This window comes from Macrotis lagotis, chromosome X, assembly GCF_037893015.1.
Source record: "Macrotis lagotis isolate mMagLag1 chromosome X, bilby.v1.9.chrom.fasta, whole genome shotgun sequence".
Taxonomy (NCBI): Eukaryota; Metazoa; Chordata; class Mammalia; order Peramelemorphia; family Peramelidae; genus Macrotis; species Macrotis lagotis.
Genome location: NC_133666.1, coordinates 286891206 through 286917914, shown reverse-complemented (window position 1 = coordinate 286917914; position 26709 = coordinate 286891206). Strand labels below are relative to the sequence as shown.

At 34.1% G+C, this 26709-nt stretch overlaps 1 protein-coding gene across 6 annotated transcripts in view; it reads left to right on the top strand.

Moving 5' to 3' along the window:
• NIPBL (NIPBL cohesin loading factor) overlaps positions 1–26709 on the top strand; it is a 250516-nt gene that overhangs the window by 96936 nt on the left and 126871 nt on the right. For 3 of the 6 annotated variants that reach the window (XM_074201749.1, XM_074201753.1, XM_074201754.1), the window contains one exon: positions 25384–25527. In XM_074201749.1, the coding sequence (XP_074057850.1) occupies positions 25464–25527 (64 nt within the window). In that variant the 5' untranslated portion in view covers positions 25384–25463. Of the gene's footprint in view, positions 1–14747; positions 20959–20982; positions 24798–25383; positions 25528–26709 lie in introns of those variants that run through there. The other 3 variants (XM_074201750.1, XM_074201751.1, XM_074201752.1) reach the window with 3 other exon arrangements.

The window sequence follows — 26709 nt, the reverse complement described above, 5'->3', positions numbered from 1 at the left end:
AAATAAATCATGTAACAGTGGACTGAGTGAGTAAACAAATATATGGTACCTACTTCATGCTAGACACTATGCCAAAGATTATTTCATTCATCATCACATCAGCCCTGTCTCTTGACATCTACAATAATAATATACTAATAATCTTGAGTAAATCTAACATAAAGATAAAAAGGGAAATATAGAATTGAGCAAAATGCTTGAGAAGCTATATCAAAAAAGACATATATCTTCTCAGCACCATGTATTAGAGCATTGCAAATATATGTAAAAAAGCAAAAATAGTAAATGATGCAGTGAATAGTAGTCAATTCGGGTAGCACAAACAAAATAACATCAACAATAATAAGAGTAATGCAACAATATAACAAAAATATGGCACACAGTGTTCAAATCTAAGAGCTTTATAATTATTATTTGATCCTCACAATAGCCATAGGAGGTAACTGCTAGTATTTTCCTCATTTTATAGATGAGGAAAACAAGGCAAAGAGTTGTGTGACTTTCCCAGGTTCACACAGCTACTAAGTGTCTGAATACTTAAGTCTTCCTGATTCATGCAAGGGTACTCTATCCAGGGCACCACTTAGCTGCCCCAAAAAAGATACCCTCTTAAATGGAGATAGCAATGAAATCCTTAGGGTAGTAAAATAATAAAAACTACTTCCCTCTTTTTTTCTTTTTTTCTGATAATGTATGTCATGTAAAAATTTACCTTTGAGTTATGATCATTAAATTAATCATTAAAGCTATATTTAAAGTCAAAATAGAGTTGTTTTATATGGTTTAACTGGTGTTTCCAGAATTTGAAGTATGGAAAATATTTGTATAAAATGAAAATTGAAAATAGAACAATTCTTGTTAATGTTTTGGGGTTATTTTATGTGCAATTCAGTATTTAAATTTTACCCCATTACCAGACTGTAATTATGATGCAGTAATTTAATAGATCAGGAAATTATTTATGTATGAATGAAGCATTTTATTTGCCAAAAAATTAAGAGAAAGATGTGTGGAGAAAGAAAAGAAATTTTTTATTAGCAGTAAAGTCAAGATAGAGGAAAACACTACCCCCTCCCACTTGTTAGTTATTTTCATTAATACAAACTGACTTATTTTTGTGATGCTATATGCTGCTCAAAAATATTTAACCAAGAAAGGTGGGGAAAAAATTGTAATTTAAGGTTCTTTAAAAGTTAAAGTTCTTAATTTAGCTAAAAGTAGATGAATATATTTATTTTTAGGAAATATTTTTGTCTTTGCTTCTTCTAATGACTAAAGGAGAATCATATTTCATTTTGGGTAGATTTTTTCCATATACTCATATCTCAGATGGATGATAGCTTTCACATTATTCTTTCCTCTGTTCCTACTTACCTAATTATTACTTGCCCATAATTGTTACAGCAGTCTCCCAGAGAGCATGCTAGTGTCTTGCCCTCCAAGAGTACTTTACATTACAAACTACATGTAAAATACAGTTCTGTATTTTTATCTACTTTGTACTTAGCACATATTGTAAAAGGCACTTAATAAATGTTTGATTGATTTATTGATTGAGGTATCGCTTAGGCAAAAGCAAGGAAAATTAATTTTAAACAGATTTGATGTTTAAAGTCTAGGGATATGGTTTGTTTCTAATATAATTAGGACCTAAGTTACAAGAATTTAATTTGTTTTTCCATCCTAATAATCTTCAGTTATTCACTTTAAATCATTAGAGCTTTCTGTGAATGATGGGTTTTTTAAGTTCCTTTTTTTTTGCCGTTTTAATTCATGATTTTTTCCATTTCTTTGGAATATTTTTTTCTTGCTAGAGAATTACACTAAAATTGTTTTAGGAAATACATTTTAACACTAATTTACCTATCATTGTCCTTGAGATTTGCCTCAGTGGCTTTTTGTGGGTGTAACTAAGATTAATATTTATAGCCATGAATATGTAGAAAGAGGACTGATTTTTATTTTCAGCTACAGATTTAGTGTATTTTCAGTTCAATTTCACAAGTATTGTTTGAGCACTTACTCCTGCTTAGCATCTGTTGCATAATTCAGGTGCTTAACTGAATCTTAATATTTTACTGGTGGCCTATTTGACACAATTGTGTAAGAGACCCCATCCCTGATTGCCAGAAACCAGCCTCCTCTGCTGACTGGGAGCTCCTGTTTTTTGGCATTGGGATTCACTCTGCCTACTCTGCATGTTCCACCTTCGTTTGCCATACTGGAATTGTCTTGAGTATTCTGCTGCTTACATACATTCATCATGACATAATTGAGTTGGAATAAGTACAGTTTTAGTGCTGGTATTTTGTTTTCTTTTTCCTAATATTGATTATTGCTAGTCTTTTTAAGTGTTATATTTTAAGTGTTAATATTTTTTGTCAAGAACATAAAATTAATTACATTTAGTTCCACTGAGGCTCATTAAAATGATTTGCCCAAGATCACACGTAGATATCTTGGAACTTAGATCCTCTAACTCAGATACAAGACTTTTTTCATCATATCATTTAAATGCCTAATTTATCTGTTTAGTAAGAGTTGGACTAAGTGATTACTAACTTCCAATTCTAAAATCTTATAATTATAAGTTTTGAAATGCATTCTCCAATTAGAAAAATTTTGAATATGCATTACAAACATATATTATTTGTTTATAAAATATTTACATGTACTATGAGCAGTATCATCTCATGAAGCAAATGGAAGCAACAGAGAATAAAATTAGTTTAAAGAAATAAAGAGCATAAATGCCTTGATTTCAGCATTCATTTTGAGTGGACACCCTTTAGAGCTTATCCAACAACATGCATTTATATAAATGTACAATGAGTTGTAGCCACAGTTGACTAGGAAGAAGATAGTGATGGTTTGCTTTTGGAAAATTACAAAGATTCCTTAATGACTTCAGTCTTCCTTTTAATTGTACTAGTGTTGCTTTATAGTATTTTAAAACATAGAATACAACAGTGTCAAAATAATTAAAATGTACATCACACTGAGGGTTTGGAGAAGTATGTGTTGAATATGAACAGACTGACATGACCAGTGAGGGAATGAAAAATAGAAATGTAAAAAGTTATTAAAGAATTGTATAATAGAGATTGAATATTAAGTGGTCATGTAAAAGGAAAAAAGGCTTACCTGTGAATAGCCAAGAACCATCCCACTGACAGGAGAAAGCATGGAAATTCTCTAGCTTTCTGTGCCAAATTTTGTGAGAATGTGAACACAAACCTCATAGTGCATTGTTATCTGCATCATTGAAGGACCTCCCTACCAAAGTTGATGAGGTCAGACATAGATCTACTTGTATTACAGAAGCTGCTATGCAACTGTATTATTATGTACATTTTAAAAAATACATGAAGACATTTTAAAATAATAAAATATAAAGAAATAAATTCATTGACATATTGCATTTAAATATACAAACCCCCTTTTCTTCTACTAAAATCTGAACAATATTTTTAGGAAGAAGTATGTGATTTGAATATACATCCATTTTTTGTTTGTTTACTTAATCCCCAGACTAGGACCTGGGGAGATAGGAAAAGCTAGTAAATTGTTAATTCATTTGTCACTCATTGTGGTCTGTATGGCCAATCAAACAGGTAAATTTCTTAAGTACTTTTTATTGAAAGTTGCAGAGTAGAATAAATAATAGATTGTACTAGCCTTTTAGTAGATGTTCTGTCTTTCTGCATAGATATTATTTCACAGTACAAAAACAAACAAAAGTTTGATGTTTCTGATCTCTACCAAGTAGAAAGTTTTCTTTTATAAGCTCTTCCTCCATCTTTTAGTGGTTCTCCTTAGTGGGTGGTGTTACCTTAAATCTATTCGGATTTGTATATCTTAGTTGTGTTTTTCGGTGAGTAGGAGTAACAGCAAGGCTAGAGTAACTTGGACTGTTGCATGATGCAGGAAGGAGAGTAATGTATACTAAAGATTGGAACAGGCTATGATTTTAATAATGCCCAAAGAACAGTTGATATTTTTTACTAGTAATCTATCAGAGAACCATTGATGTTTATTGAAGGGGAATGGTAACATGGTCAGATCTACACACAGGAAAAGTAATTTTGGTAAACTACAAGATGAATTGGAGGAGAGTCTTGAGGAAGAGAGACCATTAAAGAAGGTGATACCCAAACAAGAGATTATGAGCACCAAAACTAACCTAGTGGCTGTATTACTGAGCAGAAGGAGACAAGATGTAAGCAATATTGTAGGAGTAGAAATATCAGGATTTGAACCATTTTTAATATGTGAGGTGAGGAAAATTGAGGAATCAAAAATAATTCAAAGTTTGGGAATTTCATGAGTAACGTGGGGTAGAGAAGATAATTTAATAACATCTTTTTACAGATTGCAACCCATCTATGGAACCATAAATTTAGAGGTGGAATAAACTTTAGAGACCAGCAAGTCCAACCCCACCCCACCCCCATATTTTATAGATGAGAACCTGAGGCATGGAGAGGATCACTCAGGTAGTAAAATGCCTGTGGCACTATATGAATTCATTTCTACTTGTCTTGTATTTCTCCCTTTGTCCCAGTCAAAAAGAAAAGAGGTTGGGGGGTTTGCTAACCCTTCTCTATACCTGGTGTTCCTGCAAAAGCCACAAAGTTTATTAGAGGCTGAGGAGGAATTTTCCTAGTGGCATTTATATAACTGCTCCTATGGGTACATGATTAGGTTCTATCTATCATGAGAGGCCAATTCCCAACACAGAAGTTGGGGAGGGTTGAGAAGGTTGGGAGTTTTTACAAGCCAAGAGGAAATAGAGTTGAGAAGTACTGAGGAAATGAGTGAAAAGTAGCTTTGCTTTGTTGGAAACAAATCTTCACCTCCACTTGCAATATCAAGGGGAAGAGGGGTTGAATGAGAGTCATCTTTCCACTTAAAGATACTGGTCATATTCCCCTTGCAAGACCAGGACCTTCTTTTCCCCTGTCCTTTCTTTTCTTCTCTCCTCTCTTCTTTTGTTTCTTTTCTTTTGTTTTCTAGACTCTTTGGGATAAAGACCTAGTAGTGGTATTGTTGGATCAAAGGATAGGCATAGTTTTTTTTTATAGCCCTTTAGGCAAATTTGATCTCCCACACAGTTTGAATCAGTTCACAATTCCACCAGTAATACTTTAGTGTCTTGATTTTTCCACATCCCTTCCAATATTTGTTGTTTTCCATTTCTTCCATATCAATCCAACCTGGTAGATGTGTAAGGTATTAGTAGCTGAATTGCATTTCATCAATAGTGATTTGGAGAATTTTTTTCATAAGACCTTAAAAAAACTTTGATTACCTCTTGTGAAAACTAACTATTCATATCCTTTGACCATTTATCAATTGTGGAATGACTTATATTCTTTTAAATTTGACTCAGTTCTCCACATCATAGAAAAAATGAGGCTCCCAGCAGAGAAACTTGCTGCTTTCTCTTTCATTACAGATAAGGTTTAAGGATGATTATTTTAAAGAAAGCTCCATTTATTCTTATACTTTTTAGTACCAGTTGCACTGGTTTTGTTCCTGCAATAACCCTTCAACTTAATGTAATCAAAACCTCTCTTTCTACATCATACAATGCTCTCTATATCCCTTTTGGCCACAAACTCATCTCCCATCCTTAGATTCAACAGGTACAGTATTCCATACTCCCGTAACTAACTCATGACACCATCCCCCATTTCCAATTCATGAACCCACCTTGATCCCATCCAGGCCTGGTATGAGATGCTGGTCCATAATCAATCCTTGCCAAACCTCAACAACAGTCCCTGTAATACAGTGAATTCCTACACCAAAAAGTCTGTATCTCTGGGTCCATCCATTACCAAACTACTGTTGTCATTCACTATTATGCACTGTGTACCCAATCTACTCCATCATTCCTCCACTTTACCTCTTAGTCACTATCAGATTGCCCCAATGCTATGTCATCTTATTTAACAATTTCTCATTGATTAGCTTTTATTATTATTTTCTAGATATATAAAACAATTTTGGGGTAGTTTGATTTGTATGGCACTTCATGAGTAAATTAATTTAGGTGGAATTGTTATTTTTGTTATATTGCCTCAGCCTATCCATGAGCAATTATTATTTCTACAGTTATTTAGAGCTGACCTATTTATTTATTTGTTTGTTTGTTTGTTTGTTTGTTTATTTTTAGGTTTTTGCGAAGCAAATGGGGTTAAGTGGCTTGCCCAAGGCCACACAGCTAGGTAATTATTAAGTGTCTGAGACCGGATTTGAACTCAGGTACTCCTGACTCCAGGGCCAGTGCTCCATCCACTGCACCACCTAGCCGCCCCTAGATCTGACTTAATTGGATGAAAAGTGTATTGTAATTGTGTTCATATATTTCCTGGGTTTGTCTTGGCAGGTTTTTGGTTTGGTTTTTTTTTTATTTTGTCTTTTATTCTACATTGTCTCCAGTTCTTTTAAATGGAATTTTTCTTTCTAGTTCTTGCTATGGGACTTTGTTGGTAATATATAGAAATATTGATGATTTATATAGGTTTGATTTTTATCCCACAACTTTGCTGAAGTTATTTTAACTATTTTTATTTTAGTTGACTCCAGGATTCTCTTAAGTATATCATTATATTATCTGCAAATAGTGGTAGTTTTTTCTCATTGTCTATTCTTAATTGAAATTTTATTTTATTTTTCCAATTACATACAATGGTAGTTTTTCATTTATTTTCAAATTTATGAGTTCCACATTTTTCTACAACCCTCCCTTCCCTGCCTGCCTCCTCCTCTTGATGTCATTTTATTGCCTATTCTAATTCCTTCTTTTTTCTTCTCTTATATAGCTAGCATTTCTAGCACAAATATTGAATAGTTTTTGTTAAATGGGCATCTTTGGTTTATCCCTGATATTACTGAAAAGACCTTCTAGCTCATTCTTATTACAGATAAGGTTTGATGATTATTATTTTAAAGAAACTCCATTTATTCTTGTACTTTCTAGAGGCTTTTAATATGAATGAATGTTATATTTCATCAAAAGCTTTTTTTTCACATCTATTGAGATAATCATTTTTGTTGGTTTTGTTATTGATGTGGTCAGTTATGCTGATAATTTTCCTGATATTGAACCATCCCTGTAAGGTATAAATCCCACATGATCACATTATATGATTATTTTTTGTGATATAGGGCTGTAATCTCCTTACTAGTATTTTATTTAAAATTTTGTATCAATAATAATTAGGGAAATTATTGTATAGTTTCCTTTCTCTGTTTAGCTCTTCCTGGTTTAGGTGTCATATTTGTGTCATAGAAGAAATTTGATAGGACTCCTTTACCTATTTTTCTAAATAGTTTATATAGTATTAGAATTAATTCTTCAAATATTTGGTAAAATTTACATGTAAATTCATCTGGTCCTGGGGATATACATATATTTTCAAAGATAGGGTTATTTAAATATTCAGTTTCCTCTTAAGAAGTAGCCCTTGGGGCAGCTAGGTGGTACAGTGGATGGAGCACTGGCCCTGGAGTCGGGAGTACCTGGGTTCAAATCCGGCCTCCGACACTTACTAATTACCTAGCTTTGTGGCCTTGGGCAAGCTACTTAACTCCATTTGCCTTGCAAAAACCTAAAAACAAAAAAAAGTAGCCCTTCCCTCTCTTCACCAAGTCCTACCCACTATGTATACACTTGAGTTCATACTTTTCCCTGCTTCTCAGCAGATTTCCTTTTCATTTATCCTCTTTCCCTGATCTTCAGTTTCTCCCTATGTACTGCCTTTTGTTTTGTCCATAAATTGCTCTCTTCTCCTTAAAATACCCTTACAACACTCTACCATCTCCCTCAAGCTGTTTTCCTACATTTTTCTAACCTTTTTTTGCTTCAAACTCTTAGGGGGAAAAAGTTGCTTATACTACCACTTCCTTTCACTCACTTTTCAATTTTTTGTAGTTTTTCTTCTGACTTGATCATTCAGAAAAAATTGCTCTCTAGAGTTGTCAGTGAAGTCTTGATCACCAGACTTTTGGCATTTACTTGGGCTTTATCCTTTTTCACCCTTTTACAGTGTTTTTCACTTTTCACTACCCTCTTCTACTGAACTCTCTTCTCTCTCTGAGTTTGTGTGGGACTGCTTTCCTGATTGAGAAGTCTATAGAAAGACAAACTTCTTTGCTCGTATATTATTCATACAATTCTCCCCCACTGACAATTTATCATGGGTGTAACCTAAGAGTTCAGAACTAGACTTTGTGTTCTGTTGTCTCTGAACTATCTATCACTTAGTGATCTCATCATCACCTGTTTATTTATTTTTCATCTATATGTAGATGACTCCTGGATCTATATAACCAACCCTAGTCTTATTTCTGAGTCCCAGTCATTTATCAGCAACTGTCTCTTTTTTTTCTGTGTTTGTTTTTGCAGGGTAATGGGGTTAAGTGGCTTCCCCAAGGTCACACAGTTAGATGATTATTAAGTGTCTGAGGTCAAATTTGAACTCAGGTCCTCCCAACTCCAGGGCCAGTGACCTTTCTACTTCATCCACCTAGCTGCTCCCCTACAACTGCCTCTTGACCATTCAAATTTGATGTCCAGGAAACAGCAAACTTAAATTAGTCCAAAATGAATTTTATTATTTTTCCATACTTGGCCTTTTTATATCTATAGCACTACCAGCTTCTCTTCTCCAAATCTCCTATCTCCATTGTCCTCTCTTCTCCCACTTACCTCCTACTCTAATCAGTTGACAAATCTCAACATTTCTGCCTCCATATGTCTTGAATCTGTACACTTTTCTCCACTCCGCTTATACTCATCCAGGTTTTCATCACCTTTCACTCGGATCACTAAAATGACCTCTCAATTTGGTTTCCTTGCCTTAAATCTCTCCCTTTTTTAATCCTCCTTTCATATATTTTCCATATCAGTTTACTAAAGTGAAAAAGGTGTGACTATGTAACTTTCCTTTTCCTAAACTCCAGTGTCATTTCCTATGATCAAATATAAACTCTATTTGAGATTTAAATTTCTTCACAGATTAGCTCCTTACCTATTCTCCTTTACATTCCCTACCATGCAGCCATAAAAGGCTCCACTCAAGTGCAGTCTTCTACATGAAACCCTTTTCCATATTTTCAATAATAACAATACCTTCTCCTAAAATTATCTTTTTTGTGTAAACCTATGTTTTTCATATTATGTCCCATGAGTAGATTGCAAATCCCCTGAGGGAAAACGTCTCTCAATGGAAAGAAGTAAGCAGATTCCTCACTTTTGTCTTTGTAGCCCCAGCTCACAAGAGGAACTTAATAAATGTTAGTTTATTGATAACAATAGTTGATTCTCTGTTGGCCCTGTACTATGTTCAAGAAATACCATGGTAAAATGGAAAGAACATTGTATTTATGGTAAGAGGATCCCATTTTGATTGTCTCCAAATTCTTTGTTTAATATCTTCATGTCCTTAGCTAAATCATTTTATCTCTTGGGTCCTTAGTTTGAAAAGGTTTGGGCTAAATTACCTAGGAGTATGTCCCTTCCAGTTCTCAAATCTGTGGTCTTCTGAAGGATTTCTCTGCAATAATTTTTGTTATCCTGTGACTTTATATATTCTTGACAGCTTACAGACTTGACCACTTTGAATCATAAATGAAACTAACTGTAGCTATTTTCGTGTCCAAATCAACTTAACAAGCTTTTATTATTCAAATGTTTTTCAGTCAGGTATTTGTTAAATTCTTCTTCTGTTGCATTATTTGTCACAGGTGGCAAATTGGGAAGAGCAGTGAACCTGGAGTTGTGAATGCCTGAATTCAGATACTGTCTTAGTCACTGAGTGACCCTGAGCAAATCACTTAACTTCTCATTGCCTCAACTGAAAATGAAATTACTAATAGCACTTTCCTCATAATGTCATTTTGAGAATTCAAAGTGCCTGGTGCATTTTAGGAACTGGGTAAATCCCTACCTCTCTCCCTTTCCTAGACCTTAGAAATTTTAAGCACATACCTAACTGAGGATATGAAGTCAAGTCAAATAGTCTCTTTCCTTAAATAACTTAAATTCTACTAAATGTTTTCAACATTAAACAAGTTTTCAAATGTCTTAGAGACTTTTGGTGTGGTGAATCATAACCTGTTGAGTTGAAAGAATTTCCAGACTTCTTTATATATATTCTGATCTTAGTTGTTCAAACTAAGCTCTCTAAAAGAGATTGATTAAGGAAATAACCTATTGTACAATTTGGCTTCAACCCAGACCAGACCAAGTAACCCATAGCATGTTATGGTACAGCTTAATTTGTTTTTTATCCTCCAGAACCCAGTTGTTCTTCTTCAAGCTGTTTTCCTAGATCTGACCTCTCTTTCTCAGACTGATTTTAAAAAGGGAAAAAACTGTGTCCATGATTCACTTTTTAATTCTTTTTGAAATTCTGACTCAGTTGCCAAAAAGGATGATTTTTTTCTCCCTTCAGTTGTCAATCATTCTTCTTGCTCATTCTTCCTTTAACACTCTCAACTTTCCTCTCCTTCTGGAAAGTCTCTTCACTCTTAATATTCAGGACTCAACTCTCTCCTCTGGGTTTTCAGTACTATTTTCCCCCCGCCTGTCTCTGAACACTCCTTCTCAATCTTTGTTGGCTTATCATCCATATTTCTACTATGCCCCTAACCTAGAGGTATTCATTTAAGGTTCTGTCCTCTTTTCTATACTGTTACTCTGACTCCATTCTTCTAGACTTCAAGATTTGTAACTTAGATGTTAATCAGCTCTTTACTCTCTCATACCCACATATCTAACCAATTGCCAAATCCTTTTTGTTTCCATATTTCTCATAGTCAATCCCTTTTCTCTGTTCATATAGCCTCTAGAATGGTTCAGGCTCTTTTCACATTCTCACCTGGACTGTTGTAGTGACCTCCTGACTAGATTTGTCCACACTTTAGTCCATCTTCCACACTTTTGTCAGTGATTTTCCTTAAACCTGACCTTGTAACTCCCCTACCTGTGCAACTCCAATGGCTCCCTATTGATCTAGAATTAAAATACTTTCCTCCTTATTGAAAGTTCTTCTCATCCTGATTCCAATATGATCTTTGCAGTGTTAATATGCTTTTACTACTCTTACAGTATTCTGTGTTCCCAGCACATTGTTCCTCAAACTTGGCACTCTGTTTCCCATCACTATGCCTTTGCATTAGCCATCACTTATGCCTAGAATGTTCTCTTTCTTTGCCTCTAAAAATTCCCTCACTTTGTTCAAACTGTGGTTCAGTTTCCTCCTTCTACATGAAACCTTTCCTGATGCCTCCACCTACCAGTGCCCTCCCTCTTTCTATGTTATTTAACTTGTTTTTGTTCTGTATATATATGTATACATCTTCACTCTCTTCCCAATAGAATGGAAGCTTCTTTAAAGTAAGAAATTGTTTCATTCTTTGTGTTTATATTCCTGTGCACTGAATAGACTACAAGATGTGGAATCAGACTTTGGGAAGTACCTTAATTGCTTAATCTGTCTCAGGTTTCTGACCTGTAAAATGAGGATAATAACAGTATCTGCCTTACAGAGAAGATAAAATATTTGTGAAACACTCTGAAATCTTTTTTGGGTTTTTTTTGGTTTTTTGGTTTTTTGGTTTTTTTGCAAGGCAAATGGGGTTAAGTGGCTTGCCCCAGGCCACACAACTAGGCAATTATTAAGTGTGAGGCCAGGTTTGAACTTAGGTACTCCAGGGCCAGTGCTCTATCCACTGCACCACAGTTGCCCAACACTTTGAAATCTTTAAGTCAGTAAAAAAAAAATGGTAGTTATATAAAATATTATCATGATTAGATGAATATACCTATTTTTAATATTAAATTCCCCAAATTTTTTCTATCTGGTATAAAATAAAGTGATCCAATTCATTCCTTTAATAATAAGTGATATTTGTATTGCCCCTACTTGTACAAAGCACTGAATAATCAGTTGTTTAAAAATAATAATCATCTCCCATTTATGCAGTGATTTGTTTTCTCACTCAAGTAACCCATTGAGGTAGGTTATGAAAATGTTATGATCTCATTTTACTGGGGAGGAGACAGGACCAGAGCTGCTACATGATTATCCTAGGTTGTAGCCTGGATTCAGATGTGTTGCTCTTCTGTTAACATAGAACTTAGACTAACATTTTAGTTCTTGTAAGCTTTGATGTTATAGAAAAATAACATTTAAGATAAAGGGACCAGAAAGGACATAATGCCCTTATTTTTCAGGTGATTAAAATCTTTGTTCGAGGTCATACAATTCCAGGGAATCACTTTAATATTCTTGCCCTTAAGGTTCTTTCTCTGTGAAGTGACAAGCCAGGGGAGGTGGGAGAAAAATCTATGGACTAATTGATCTCTGATTTTTTTCAGCTCTGATGATTCCCAGATTTTTTCAGTTAAAGTCATTGAAAGTGTGCCCTCTTGTGGACTACTAGCATTTTTGGTATAGGCTGTACCATGACATTAAAGGACGTAAGACTTCTTTTTCTAAAACATTAAGATAAAAATTGATTTTGAATCTTCAGAATTCATGTGACTTGGTTTTGAAATCAAATTCTCAATGTTATGTTTCTATAAAACAAAGAAAATTTCAAAAACGTAAAAAAGGCTTTTGAACCTGCTGTAAGAGAAAAAATAAATTTGATGAGTTTCTGAAGCTAAATTAAGGTCTGAGTGAAGATGTTATTTAATTTCAAATTTTTAATACTCAGAGGTTTTGACACTTTTCAGGAAGAATCTAGACAAAGAACAATGAAAGTACCACACGGGGGGGGGGGGGGGGGGGGGAATGGATTGTAAACATCATTTTGTAAATTAGGCTATAAGTTGCAAAAATTTGCCAGTCTGCATTAACAGAGGAAGTTCCTTCATAGGGACTATGCCATCAAGTTGTAAGTCTAGTCAAGTAAAGCAGGATTCATTTTATTATGTTAAAGAATGTTTACTTCATCATGGAAGCTTTAAGACCACCAATCCTATGCTTTTTAAAAAAATGACAAGTAACTTATAACTTGTTTGATAACTGTTGAATTTTCCTAATCCTTTCCTCTCTTGGACCTGCCCCCTTTATATTGTAGGATTTGCTTGCATTACCAGGACCAGTCTATCATTAATATTTCCTTTTGACAAAAGATTGAAACCATTGAGTAGGTCAAATCATTGGAAATTGATGAGTTGAACTAAGTAGATTCTTCTTTATACCATTTTATCTGGTCCTAACTTCTTATCAGCAATCAAATACATAACTCAGTCTTAACATCTTCAATTTTCCATGCCTTTCTTTGAATTATACTTTTCTTTTTGAGAAAATAGAGTGAAATGAAATTTCTGGTAACTAAGATAGTTTATTCTTATTGTATGTTCACAAAACTGGTAAGTATTTAGACTGCATTTGAACTCAAATTTTCCTGACTCTACATTTGGCACTCTACTGGGCCACTTAACTGCCTGTGTTAGAGATATCTTATCGAAAGCAACCCTGGAGAACTGCCTGGAATATATATATATTTTAATTTATGATTATTTAGTCATGTTTGACTCTTCATAGTCTCTTACAGGATTTTCTTGGCAAAGATACTAGAATAGTTTGCTATTTGCTTCTCCAGTGGATTAAGGCAAAGAAAGCTTAAAGCTTAAGTTACTTAACCAAGAAGACACAGATAAAGTGAATGAGGTTGGATTTGAACTCAAACTTCCTTATTACAGCCCAGCACTATCCACTGAGCCACCTTGCTTCCATTTTTAAAATACAGCAGTACCAAATTCTTTTTAAGATCTTAGGTGTTGTTGGATTTGTAGTTTAAGTATCTAGCTCCAAATCTGGGTCCTTTACTTAAATCTTGGACAAATGGTTTCTATTCTCTTATTTTGTCCTCAATTTCTTTATTTATAAAATGGGGGGGTTGGTCCATTGTATTAGGTTTCTAAGGCCAACCCTTAATTACATATGTATCTTTTATCTCATCTCTCTTCTCCAACAGATTAGGGACTGGTCAACCCTTCTCCCTAATTTTTTTCATGCAGTGGATAGAGCACTGGCCTTGGATTCTTGAGGACTCTAAGGAGGACAGGAGTTTGAATCTGCCCTCGGACACTAACTGTGTGATCTTGGGCAAGTCACTTAACCCAGACTGACTTGCATCCAGAGCCATTTCCAGTCATGCTATTCATATCTGGTCACTGGACCCAGATGACTCTGGAAGAGAAAGTGAGGCTGGTGACCAAACCCTAACTCCCTAACTCAAATCCAAATCAGGTGCCTAACATCACCTCCCTGATAGCATAACTTTTGGGAACGAAGGGCAAACATCATCATCATCATCATCTACTGGAGTCTTCTTTGATGTCTACAACATGTCCAAATTTCTCTCATACATTAAAACAACAACCACCACCACCCTTAACAGACCTTTTTGTCTCCTCATCTTAAATCTTTTCAGCAGTCTAGGCATCTATAGTTCTCCTTGAACCTATTCTCATGGAATGGCTTCCAATCTCAACTGCTTGGGACACTCCTGCATTTAATCTTCTCTAAAACTTCCTGCCTAGAACTAAATCATAGTAAACTGATCTCACCAGGACAGAATATAGCCCCTTTGAAAGAATGGTCATATTAAAATAGATGTAGAATTGAATAGAACTGTTCATTATAAATAGCAATTATATTGGCAAAATAGAAGTATAATTACATCACACATTCTTTGAATCCATTATTCTTTATGTCCATGTAAATTCAATATTAATTTAATGATCCAATCCTTTTATTTGTTTGAATATAAAATAATTCTATAGTTCTACCTCTTGTTTGATCATATTATATCTCAGGTCATTGTAATTTTTCAGGGAAAGGTGGGATGTGTGGATGTAATTGATATTCAGTGATTTTAAATTTGATAGAATCTTTTTAAACTTCTAAGTTTTTAAAATTCATGTGCAGTTCTTTATTTCTGCCAGTAGATGGTAGAACTGGTTCCTTGAAATTACAGAATCCAATCTGTTTTGTAGATAAGAGATAATACAGCTGATATTTAAGTGGCTACTATGTGCAGATCCTGAATAAACTAAGGCCCACAAAGTTATAATGCTCAAATTGACACAGCTATTTAGTGGAAGAGCACCAAGTAAAACAAGCTTACCTCTTTTGGAAGAGCACCAAGTAAAACAAACTTACCTCTTTTGATTTATATTCTTCTTCCCTTTCTATTTTGTTTTTCTTCTTCAAATGGGTTTTTTCTTGATTTGTCTATTGTTAACATTTCATTTGAAAAAATTAAAGGTTCATTTAAAATTGACAGTGATAGTATTAAAAGTATCTTTTTTCCACTCAGATTTTGTTAAATCAGAAATTTTATAATAGTTTCCTTATTTTTTCCATAGAATTCAGAAACTAGAACCTAACACTGCTTCATCCTAGATGATAGAAGACACCTATCCACATGGATAGGTGCAATACAAGTAGTCCAGTCTGTTAAATGAATTCTGTTCCAGAAGTCCATGTACAAATTGTTTTAGAACCCATAATAGATTTTCCATAGAAATTACAGTGATAATTAAGTTCCTAGATTGGGCTGCATCAGCCTGTTTAAATCATAATGTAGTACCCCATATTGTTCAAGTGTTAGTAATTTAAAACAATTAACATAGGTGAGAAAGCTGCCACTCTTTCTTCGATTTTTTTTTCTCTCTAGTCTTCATCCACTCCCACCTCCTTTCAGTCATTTGTTAGTTCATGTAAATTCTACTTCCATTATTCTATAGCTACTTTATCATGAATCTATATTTTCATACCTTGACTCATAATTACTTATGCTTTCTCTATACTTTCTTCTTACCTTAACTCTTTGTCTAAGGTTGATCTGCATCAGAGGCCTTTAGGGACTATATGTGATATTATAGCCTCTTATCTATTTAGAAAAAATAATGGAAAGGAATGACCAGGGAAATTTAATCTTCATTGCCTTTGCTCCAATCTCACAGGATAGGGATATGAATGGCAAATGATAATAATTAAGTGATCAACATCACTTGTTTCCTTCTGAAACTTATTCCTACTGTTGTCCTTTTTAAAACAATGTAGTGTAACCCGTGTGTGTGTGTGTGTGTGTGTGTGTGTGTGTGTGTGTGTGTGTGTACATTTTGGGGGGGGTATATGAGAAGAGAGCCAGACTTGTCTGGAATATTCCTATTCCTTCAGGTATTCTTAGGCCAGAAATCACCATACTACTACTTCCAAAAAGCAGAACTCGGAGCAGTGAGTTAATGTTTCAGAGGGAGAATAGCTTCTATGTAAAGGATGTAGTTTTAAAGCAGGAAAGGGTCCTGCAAGTTCTCAAATCCAACTCATATTTTATTAATAAGGAAAAATGAGAACCCTCAGAGGTTATAGTTTATGCAAGGTGTATATAGGTAAGTTGTAGAAACCAGGTCCTTTGACTCTAAATCCATGTTCTTTCTACTACACTGTATTTTTATTCATGAATAGATTAGAAAAAAATTCTTAACAATTAGTCCCTTGGTCTCTTGTTCTTCGTTCTGCCAATCCATACTTCACACATATGCTATTATGATAATAGCTCTTTGTTGTAAAGTATTATATTAAAATCTCATTATTTCCCAATTTACTACATTTCTTTTGATCTTGGTTACAATGGTTTTGTCTGTGCAAAACTGGAACCCAGGGTTGACTCTGTAGTGCCAGTCTTACAAACCTGAATTAATAAATAAAATTATTTTCCTTCCTTTAGTCAGTCAACAAACGCTATATACTAGACCCAGTATTAAACTACTAGGGAGGCAATCAAAAGACTTCTAGGAGCTCAAGATTTAAGAACTGTATTCCATTTGAAAATGATGTTTCTGGTCAACCATTAAGCCTTAGAATTTAGAAGTACAGCTGTTGTTTTTCTAGTAATAAACATTTGTACTAATTTATTCACTCTTTCACCTGGCACTTGTAAAAATGACATCTAAAATTAATCAGTCTGACTTTGGAACAGAATAAAGCTAACCTTTCCAGTGAGAGAACTGAATATTTTTCCTCCAGGGAGAGATGCATTCAAGATCATCCATTGGGGTGCCTGGGAATATACTTGAAATAAGGAGAATAGCAATAGCCATTGAGCATACTTACGATGACCACCTGCTTCTGCCCTCCTTTCTCTGCCTATCCCTACTGTGGGCTATATTGGACAGTTAGTCCCAAGCTTTTCCCCGGGTGGACAGATTATCATTTTCTTCCCAGTTATTCCCCTTCCCATATGCCTAAGCTGCCTTTTCCTACCTTCCCTTGGCTCCCTTCCTCCACTGTAAATCTTATAAGTTCTCTGTTCCAACAAAGAAGTTTTTCAAAAATTTTTATAAAATATTCATTTTTAAAATGTCTCTTTTATATTATCTTTTTTAATTTCAAGATTTTGTGTGCTTTATAATGTAAATGATACAGTTTCCATTGATGGAAAAGACAGTAACAAAAATGCATTGAAATCTTCTTTAACAGTAGCCCCTAAGAACCATCAAACCATTCCCATCTGATTTCCCATCTGTTATTTATCTCCCTAACATTATAACTTGAACTTCAAAGAGCCAAGGGTTACATATATAGATCTGAGAGTCAGCTCCATAGATGAAACCATAGGAGCTAATCAGGTTGCTGAGAAGAGGATCCAGAACTGATCCTTTAGCTTTACCCATAGTTAATTGACATGATAAAGATGATGAGGCAGCAAATAGGCCAGTCAACATAGTTAAAAAGGACAGTTGAAAGTGAGAAGTCTTTTGGGGCCATTAGGTGATACAGTGGATAGAGCACCGGCCCTGGAGTCAGGAGTACCTGAGTTGAAATCTGGATCTCAGACACTTAATAATTACCTAGCTGTGTGACCTTGGGCAAGCCACTTAACCCCATTTCCTTGATAAAAAAAAATCAAAAAAAAAGTGAGAAGTCTCATGAAAACTCAGAGGAGAAAAAGTATCCAAGAGGAAAGGGAGGTCAGCTTCATCAAGTGCAACTGAGAGGTCAAGAAGGATGACTGATAAAATACCATCTAATTTAGCAATTAAGAAATCAGTGGTAACTTTGGAGAAAAATCTCAATTAAATGATGAGGAAGCAAAGTAGATTGTGAAAGATTGAGGAGTGAGAAATGAGGAAGTGAAGGTAAGAGTCTAAGAAAGGAAAGTTGACCAAGAAAGAAAAGTAACTTGAAGGGATGGGGAGTGAACCTAAACATAGAGATTGAAGATTAGAGAGTGAATGACTGAGGAAGCTTACTATTGAAGAAAAGTGGAGAGGATGGTTTCAAAAACTCATACAGAGTTGGCTTTGGAATTAGGGGGGCCATCTAATTGTTAACCATTATCAGTTCTAACAAGATTTTAAATAAAACATTTAACTTTGAGAGTAGATTAAAACAAATTATATATGGCTAGGATTTCTATATCTATTGGCAAACATAGTCATCTGATCCTCACATCCCTGTGAGGTAGGTGTGGTTGGCTTTCCCCACTTTGCAAATAAGGAACCTGAGGCTAAAAGATATTAAGTTACTTGCCCAAGATCACACAACTAAAGTGTTTGTGGATTCAACCTAAGTCTTCCTGACTTCAATTCCAACACTATCCACAGTGCCAAATTATTAGATTTAAAACTTTGCCAGACTCTGTGGCCTTCCACAATAAAAAATCAGCTATCAGTTAAACTATTTGGTTAAGGTCAGCAGTCTTAATATCAGTAAGGTCTGTCTAATTTGTTAATATTGGCCATTAAACAAGTTGTGAACTTTTAGTGAAGTATATAGTTATTTAAAAAATCAAAGAGAAAAAAGAAGTAACGAATTCATTTTGTAAGATGCTGAGTGATGTGACAGTCCATATCTTTGTAAGTCATAGAAAAACCTTTGTACATTTGTGAATTCCATCCTGGGCCATATACCCCAAAAAAGCAGCATGGTTGGAAAAACACTGGGTTTAGAACCCAGGTTTTGACTTTAGAGTAGAAGTCAAAAAGACCTCATCTTAGTCAACTATTTCAGAAAATTTATGTTGTGGTAAAAGAGCAGGGAAACAAAAGGAAGCCCAGTTTAATGAATGTTACAGGTCTTTATTAAATGGTCTCCTGACTGTGTATGGATTAATATGTGTTTTAAATATGAATTTTTATAATATGGTAGATTGGATTTTTAGTCTGCGACTACACCTTCAGCCTATGACTATTGGTGCTTTGCCTAATAAGGCAAAATTTGTCTTGTTTTGTTTTTCAAGCCATCCAGGCCAAAACTTTGATCTGAGTGATATAAAAATATGTAGAATATTTTCTGCCCTATTATTTTGTATTGTTTTTCATATTTATACATTTGTATTGTTATAAAATAAAGTAGGTATTACACCTCTCCAACCTTCACATCCTGCCCTGCCCTAAGCAATTTTAACTCTGCTTCTTTCTAATTGTTTGAACTTGAGTAATTCATTCTATTAATCTATTGGGTCTGCTAGCATTTATTAAGTCCTACTATGTGCCAGGCATGGTGCCAAGTAAGTTTTGTAATATCAATAAAGACAGAAGACAGTCTCTGATCTCAAAGAGCTCACAGTCTAATGGGGAAGAAAACATGCAAATGACTATGTACAGAAATGATATAGACAGGCTAAATTGGGGGTGGTCTTCAAGGTAAGGCACTTGGATTTAGGAATGCTGTGAAAGACTTCTAATAGCAGGTTAAATTTTAAGCAAAATTTCCTCATATGTTAAAATTGGGTGTGTGAGGAAAGTACCTTGTTACTGAGTGCTGTATGTGTTTGGTCATTATTAGTTTAAGAATATCCCTGTCTTATCGCACAATACTATGATTTCTCCCTTCTTTATTCCAGTTCATTCCTCTGTCCCCCACCCCACCACTCCCAGTTTTTCTGATAATTTATGGAATGGACTCCTCTAGCAACCTCCTGCCTCTTTACTATAAAGATAGAACCATATTTCACTGGGACCATTCTTGGTTATTCAGTTCATGAGCTTTTCATTTACATTATTGTAATTATTTTTTTTCTTTTGCGTTCACATTTTTCATTCAACATCATTTCATACAGATCTGAATGTTCTTCTGAATTCCTCAGTCATACTCTCTTACTGTGCAAGCATATTGTATTTATTACATTCATGCACCACATTTTTTCAGATGTAATAAATAGAAGGCAATCATTTTGTTTAGTTATTTGTTTCCCCGAAGTATGCTACTATAAATATTTTTAATATGTAGGACCCCTCATTGGGTTCTATAATATGCCTAGTAGTGGTCACAAGAAATTGAAAGTTTACTGATTTTTCTCTTGTGATTCCTTTTGCCAGCCCTTCCAATCAGTCAACAAATATTTATTAAGCATTGGCTATATACTAAACACTGTTCTAGGAGTACAAAGACAAACAAAAGTAGAAACAAGTCTTTGCCCTCAATGAGCTTAAATAATCTAATGCTTATTCTTATTTTTTCTATATGCTATTTTTTTAAGTTTTCAATTTATATTTTTGGTTTTCCATTAACTGAATTTTTCCTACATTCCCTCCCTTTAAGGGGAAAAAATGATCATTATATTGAATAAGTCTGAAAATATATGCAGTTTCATACCTGCAGACCTCCCACCCATGCAAAAGAGTAGTGGGAGAGTTATCTTCTCATTTCTTTTTCTAGGACCATGCTTGTTCTTTGTAAACCTGCATTGTTCACTTTTATTTGTTTTGTGGTTGTTCTTTCCATTACATTGTTGAAGTCATTGTCAATATTGTTTTCTTGGCTATAATTAATTCACTTAGATAAGTCCTTTTGTGCTCCTTTTTATTAATCACTATTTATCATTTCTTATAGCACTGTGATTATACAGTTACCTTCATGTTCCACCATACATTTAACCTTTCTTCAATCATTGGCCTAGATGCTGTTCTTAAAGGTACCTCACCACTTTGTCCAATTCTAGATATAATACTTTCAGTTAAATAAGATGGTATGTATAATAAGGCAATGAGAGGTGTTCTATAAAAAGTATTGGTAAAAGAGCTCTAAAGTAGTGAATGGGGACAAATGATATTTGTATTTAAATAAATATAACACAAAATAGATGGTAAAGAGATACAAAATAAGGGTTCGTAGGATAAAAGAGGATAATTTATGATCAGAGGGAAAGACATTTCATGTTTCTTTAAAGAGACTGACAAAATACAGTTCATGCAATGGAAAGCAACCAGAATTTTTGAGGGAGATGTATTGAAAATTACCAAATCTTGCCATTTCTACCTTTACAATCTCTTGTGTCCACTCCTCCTCTCTACTTACACAGCTACAATCTTAGTTCAGTGTCTATCACCTATCACCTAGATTATTGCAATAGCATAATTAGCCTCCTCAATCCAGGCTATCCTCCATATACTTGACAAAATGTTCTTCTTTAAGTACAGATTCAACCTGTGATTTCCCTTTTAAATCAACTCCAGTGGTGGCTCTCTATTACTTAGAGAGCAGAAATCATAAATTCTCTTTAGCTTTTAAAAATTTGCACACCCTAGTCCCAACCTATATTTACAGACTCAATGAATATTACTCCCCTTCCTACATCTTTACAGTATAGATAAATTGGCCTTGTCTGTGTATCTTACACATGACATTCCATCTTCCATCTTTGTCCTTTACACATTGTCTCCCATTGCTTAACATATGATCCCTCTTCACCTTCAATACATAGAATCTCTTTGTCTCTTCCTTATAGTCTTCTGGAGCTTCTTAATAGAACTTTTCCTAATCCCTTTAACTGCTAGTGCCCTGCTTCTCATGCTATCTTGTATTTAGTTACTTGTTATTTTTTTGTATGTATCCTTTTTTATATTTATTCTATATATTCTTACATATAGACTTTCACTATCTTCTTTAGAATGTAAGGTCTTTTGTTACATTTCATTTATATTCCCTTGCACTTAAACTACCTAGCATATAATATATTCATAATAAACATTTGTTGATTAGGAAATGGTTGAATAAATGCTATTGGAAAATGAGGGAAGGGAAAACCTTATATAGGAAGGGGAAAAATAAAAGAGACCTGGATATTTAATTTTCCATATTTGAAAGCCTGTCATATCAATGGAAGAACTGGCTTATTATTTCTTTCAATGGGAGAGTATAGATAAAAGATATTTAAGAGCAACCAGATTTCAAGCTAAAGGTATGAATTAATCAGTTAATTAATTGAAGTATCTATTAAATATTTATTGTATGCAAAGTATTGCTCAGCCCTGGGGATGCAAATAAGTAGAAATTTATTTTCTAAGATATACTAACAATTAAAATTATTTTTAAAATTGCTAAGAACAGTAAATTGCCTTACAAAATAGCGGGCTTCCTTTTCCCTCATTATCTTTACTCCTGGCTTCCTATCTTGGAAGTTTTAGTTTTCTTTTTCATTTTAATAATATTTTTTGAAAGAATAGAACAAATGGGAGTGAGAAGAAATAGAATGGAGAGAAATACAGTTAACAATAGCAACTGTAGGAAAAAATATTGAAGCAACTTCTCTGATGGACTTAGCCCTGTTACAAAAGAGAACACAGATCCCCTCAAAAAAAAAAAACTAGAGGAAAAATAAGAAAGCTTTTAAAAGTGTGCTTTTAGCAGACTACCTAGCATATAATAGATTCAGTAAAAATCAGTAAAGAGTCTGAATGCAGACTCTTATCAGTTCTTTTGTCCTGAGATAAGGATAACATTTTTCTTCCTGACTCTTGGGATTGTCTCAAATCATTATCTTAATCAGAGTAATTAAGTCATTCACATTTGATCATAGTATAATATTGTTGTTACTGTGTACAATAGTTTCCTAGTTCTGCTAAGTTTACTTTGCCTCAGTTCTTGTAAATCTTATCAGATTTTTCGGAAAGCATCCCACTTTTATCATTTCTATAGCAAAATAGTGTTTCATGACAATCATATATCACAACTTAATCAATAGTTCCCCAATTCATGGGGAATCCATTCCTTGCCATCACAAAAAGAACTGCTATAAACATTTTTGTTTATATAGGTCCTTTTCCTTTTTTTTTCAATCTCTTTGGGATATAGATTTAATAGTGCTATTGCTGGATCAAAGGGTATACACAATTTTATAATCTTTTGGGCATAGTTTCAAATTGTTCTCCAGAATGGTTGGATCTGCTCACAACTCAAACAACAGTACTTTAGTGTCAGTGGAAGTTTTCAAGTAGAGACTCAAATTTCTACATTGGGAGGAAAGATAGGGGTCATGTAACTTAGGAGATCTGTTCCAGCTCTAAGATTTCATAATTTTTCAGACTCTTCACAATGTTTTCTATGTTAGAATTCTTCTGTCCAGAATTGTCTATTAATTTGCTTTCTTACACTTTTTGCCATTTACTTTTCCTAGGTTAAAAATTAGAGTTGCATTGGAGCTGATAGGTGACACAGTGAATGGAGCTCTGGCCCTGGAGTCAGGAGGACCTGAATTCAAATCCTGTCTCAGACACTTAATGATTACCTAGCTGTGTGACCTTGGGCAAGTCACTTAACCCCATTGCCTGAAATAAATTTAAATTTTTTTTAAATTACAGTTGCATTTGCTTAACCCTCAGTTACAAGATGCCAGTTGTAGCTAATTGTCTGAGAAAAGTAATTACAGAATTTTAAAGTGATTAGTGATATCGTTGACAAACTAGTCCAATTCATGCCTGAAGATCTCTTAATGCAACATATTTGAAGTAAGACATTTCCTACTCTCAAGGAGCTTATCTTCTAATGAAGGAAACAATACTTCAGAAAGGATTCAGCTACCAATCAGATGTAAAGGTTCCATGGTTGTTTAGTGGTAAAGCAGATGGTAATACTTCTTCCTTAATATCATTTCCCTTGTTAAAATCACATACATTTCTGATGTTGAGCCGCTGTATACTGCCAAGGACTTTGGTGACCAACCTCTCAGTTCTGGGTCCTTGGCAGCACCTTCAGGAGCAGTTGTCAGGCTGCCTCTCCATAGGAGTAGTTTCCCAGGCTGAGGGTAGTGGGCTAGAAACATTGTTGTTCCCTAGGTTCTTGGGTTCAGGGTATAGGGTAATCTCTGTCAAGATCTGAAGAAAGATGGTGATCAAGGTGGTTGGATCTTTCTGCTGTGATAGAATGCATTTTTGTCAAATTAGTTGATTATTAAAGGATTTGCTATAATATATTGGATGCAAAAAGTAAAGGGCATGATTTTTGTAAATTTTTATTTTTAAAAAATTGCAAACTTGACAGATATTACTATAACATGTTTGTATGTATACATACTACATACATACAAACAACCAGCTAGTGGAGCACTGTCCTTGGAGTCAGGAGGACAGGAGTTCAAGTCCGACCTCAGACACTTGACATTTATTCGTTATGTGACCTTGGGCAAGTTACTTAACACCCTGATTGCCTCACATCTAGGGCCATGTCCACTAGTCCTGATTCAATCTGTCTACTGGACCCAGATGGTTGTGAAGGAGAAAGTGAGGCTGGTGAACTTAGAATAGTACTTCCTCAAATCCAGATCATTTGCTTGTCATGGCATCACCTCCCTGATGTCATAGTCTTATGTCATAGTATTCTTTGATTACAAATGACTACATCATCACATGATAATACTAGCATTGCCCCCTCCTTTTTTTGTCTTTTCAGGTCATAATTTATGATTTAATTGGGAAAGTAAGGCATAAAAAATGAAAATTAAGCATGAGTAAATTACAGCAGCAGTTGTAAGCATTTGTAAGTACCATGAATTTCAAGAAGTTTGAGATTGTTGTTTTCAGACTTAATGGGTTTGGAAAACTACCAGGGAGTAGGTCTTGAACTAGACTTTATAGGATATATATAGTTATTCAAATGATATATTGGCTAGGTGAAAAGAAGGGGAAATTAAACAAAAGTACAAGACTAAAAAAACACTGGGAATCTTTTTCAACTGTGACTTTAGGCCAGGTAAATCAAGAAAAAGAAGGTCTTATAAAAAGCAATTGGTAACAGTTTTGGAAAGTTATGTTAGGGACCTTTTTATAGAGGGCTTTATATTGAACTAAAATTTGGCCTCTATATAAAAGGATTACTTCAATGCTTGACACACTCATTACTGTTAGTGTGGTTATATAATAATGTATTTGAAAGACAGAAAACAGTGTTGTTTCTTTTCTATTGAACTTCTTGTTTTGTGTACAAATAAAAGTTCGTCTATTTCTATTATTTTTATTATTATTATTATTATTATTATTATTATTATTATTATTATTATTAGTCACCATCCAATTTTTCTTAAATTTTACAAGTTATTTTGTGTTTTTTTTTGTTTGTTTTACAGTGTTTGGGAGATGGGAAGTAATGCTAGCTGGCACCTAAGCTAAAGTACTTGTGTAGACAACACCATCCCAAAATTTCAGGATGAATGGGGATATGCCTCATGTTCCCATCACTACTCTTGCGGGGATTGCTAGTCTCACAGACCGTAAGTAGATATACTTCATTTTAATCACAGAATTTTAGCATTGTAAAGAACCTAATCCTTTCCCCTCATTTTAGAAAAGCAACCTGAGATCCACAAGTGAAGAAAAGACAAAGTTTGCCAAAGTGATGCAAAAGTCTTAAGAATATAAGGTTAGAGCCCCAAATTACCATAGGGTGTGAAAAAAAGGATATCCCAATCATGGGAATTTATTAATAAAGAGCCACAATATTTCTGTGACTAGGAGTCAAGGAATTCTAAATTGAATAATTTCTTAACAAAATACATAATGTTCTTTAAGGTAGTTAGTAGTTTCAAAACACCGAAAGAATATCATTAGCTTAGCTTCCAATACAGAAGCAATCAGATTATATTATATAAGAGTAACAAAAACATTTGTTTAAGGTAGTATCCCTTTCATATGTGAACAATTGGTTTGCTGCAAGCAACAGGGGGAGGTAGGAGAAATGTGTTCAGAAAATTGATTAAATCATCTTTGAAGTAACACATTCCCTAATAAAATTTTTAAGAAAGCAAACTATTCTAGGTTCTAGATAGAGAACTACTCCACAGATAAGTATACTGAAAGGACCTTTCTGAAGGTAGTGTATTGTAGCTTGCATATATAATGTGGTAAAATAAAACCATTTTTCATTTAAAAGGCAAATCCTGTATGTAAACTATGAAAAAGAAATAGCAAACTATAATGAACTAAACTATTTAAAGATTCCAGGATAGAAATAAGAAAGCAATCCATAAGAAAGGAAAGATAAAAAACTAAAAATAGAAATAGACTGAAATGAAAACATAGTTGAAAAGTAAAGCCAGGAACCAATAAAAATTGAATTATGAACATTTTTTGAAAGGGAGACCAAATGCAAAAAAAAAAATGAAATTACAATTAAAGAAGAGCAAAACAGATGTAAAAGAAAAATAGGTTAATATATATTCAAAAATTCAATAGAAAAATTTATAACTTAAATATTACCCTACTACCCTACCTCATCATCCAAAATAATTATGCCAGGTCACACATGAATTCAAGGAGAGATTTTTTTTTTTAAATCTCCCAAGAGAAAAGCAAACAATCTTTTAATATTTAGATTATTTAAAATATAGAGAAACTTGGAATATTCCCTAATTAGGTAAACACACACAAAAAATATTTTTTTTAAGACTAGATCA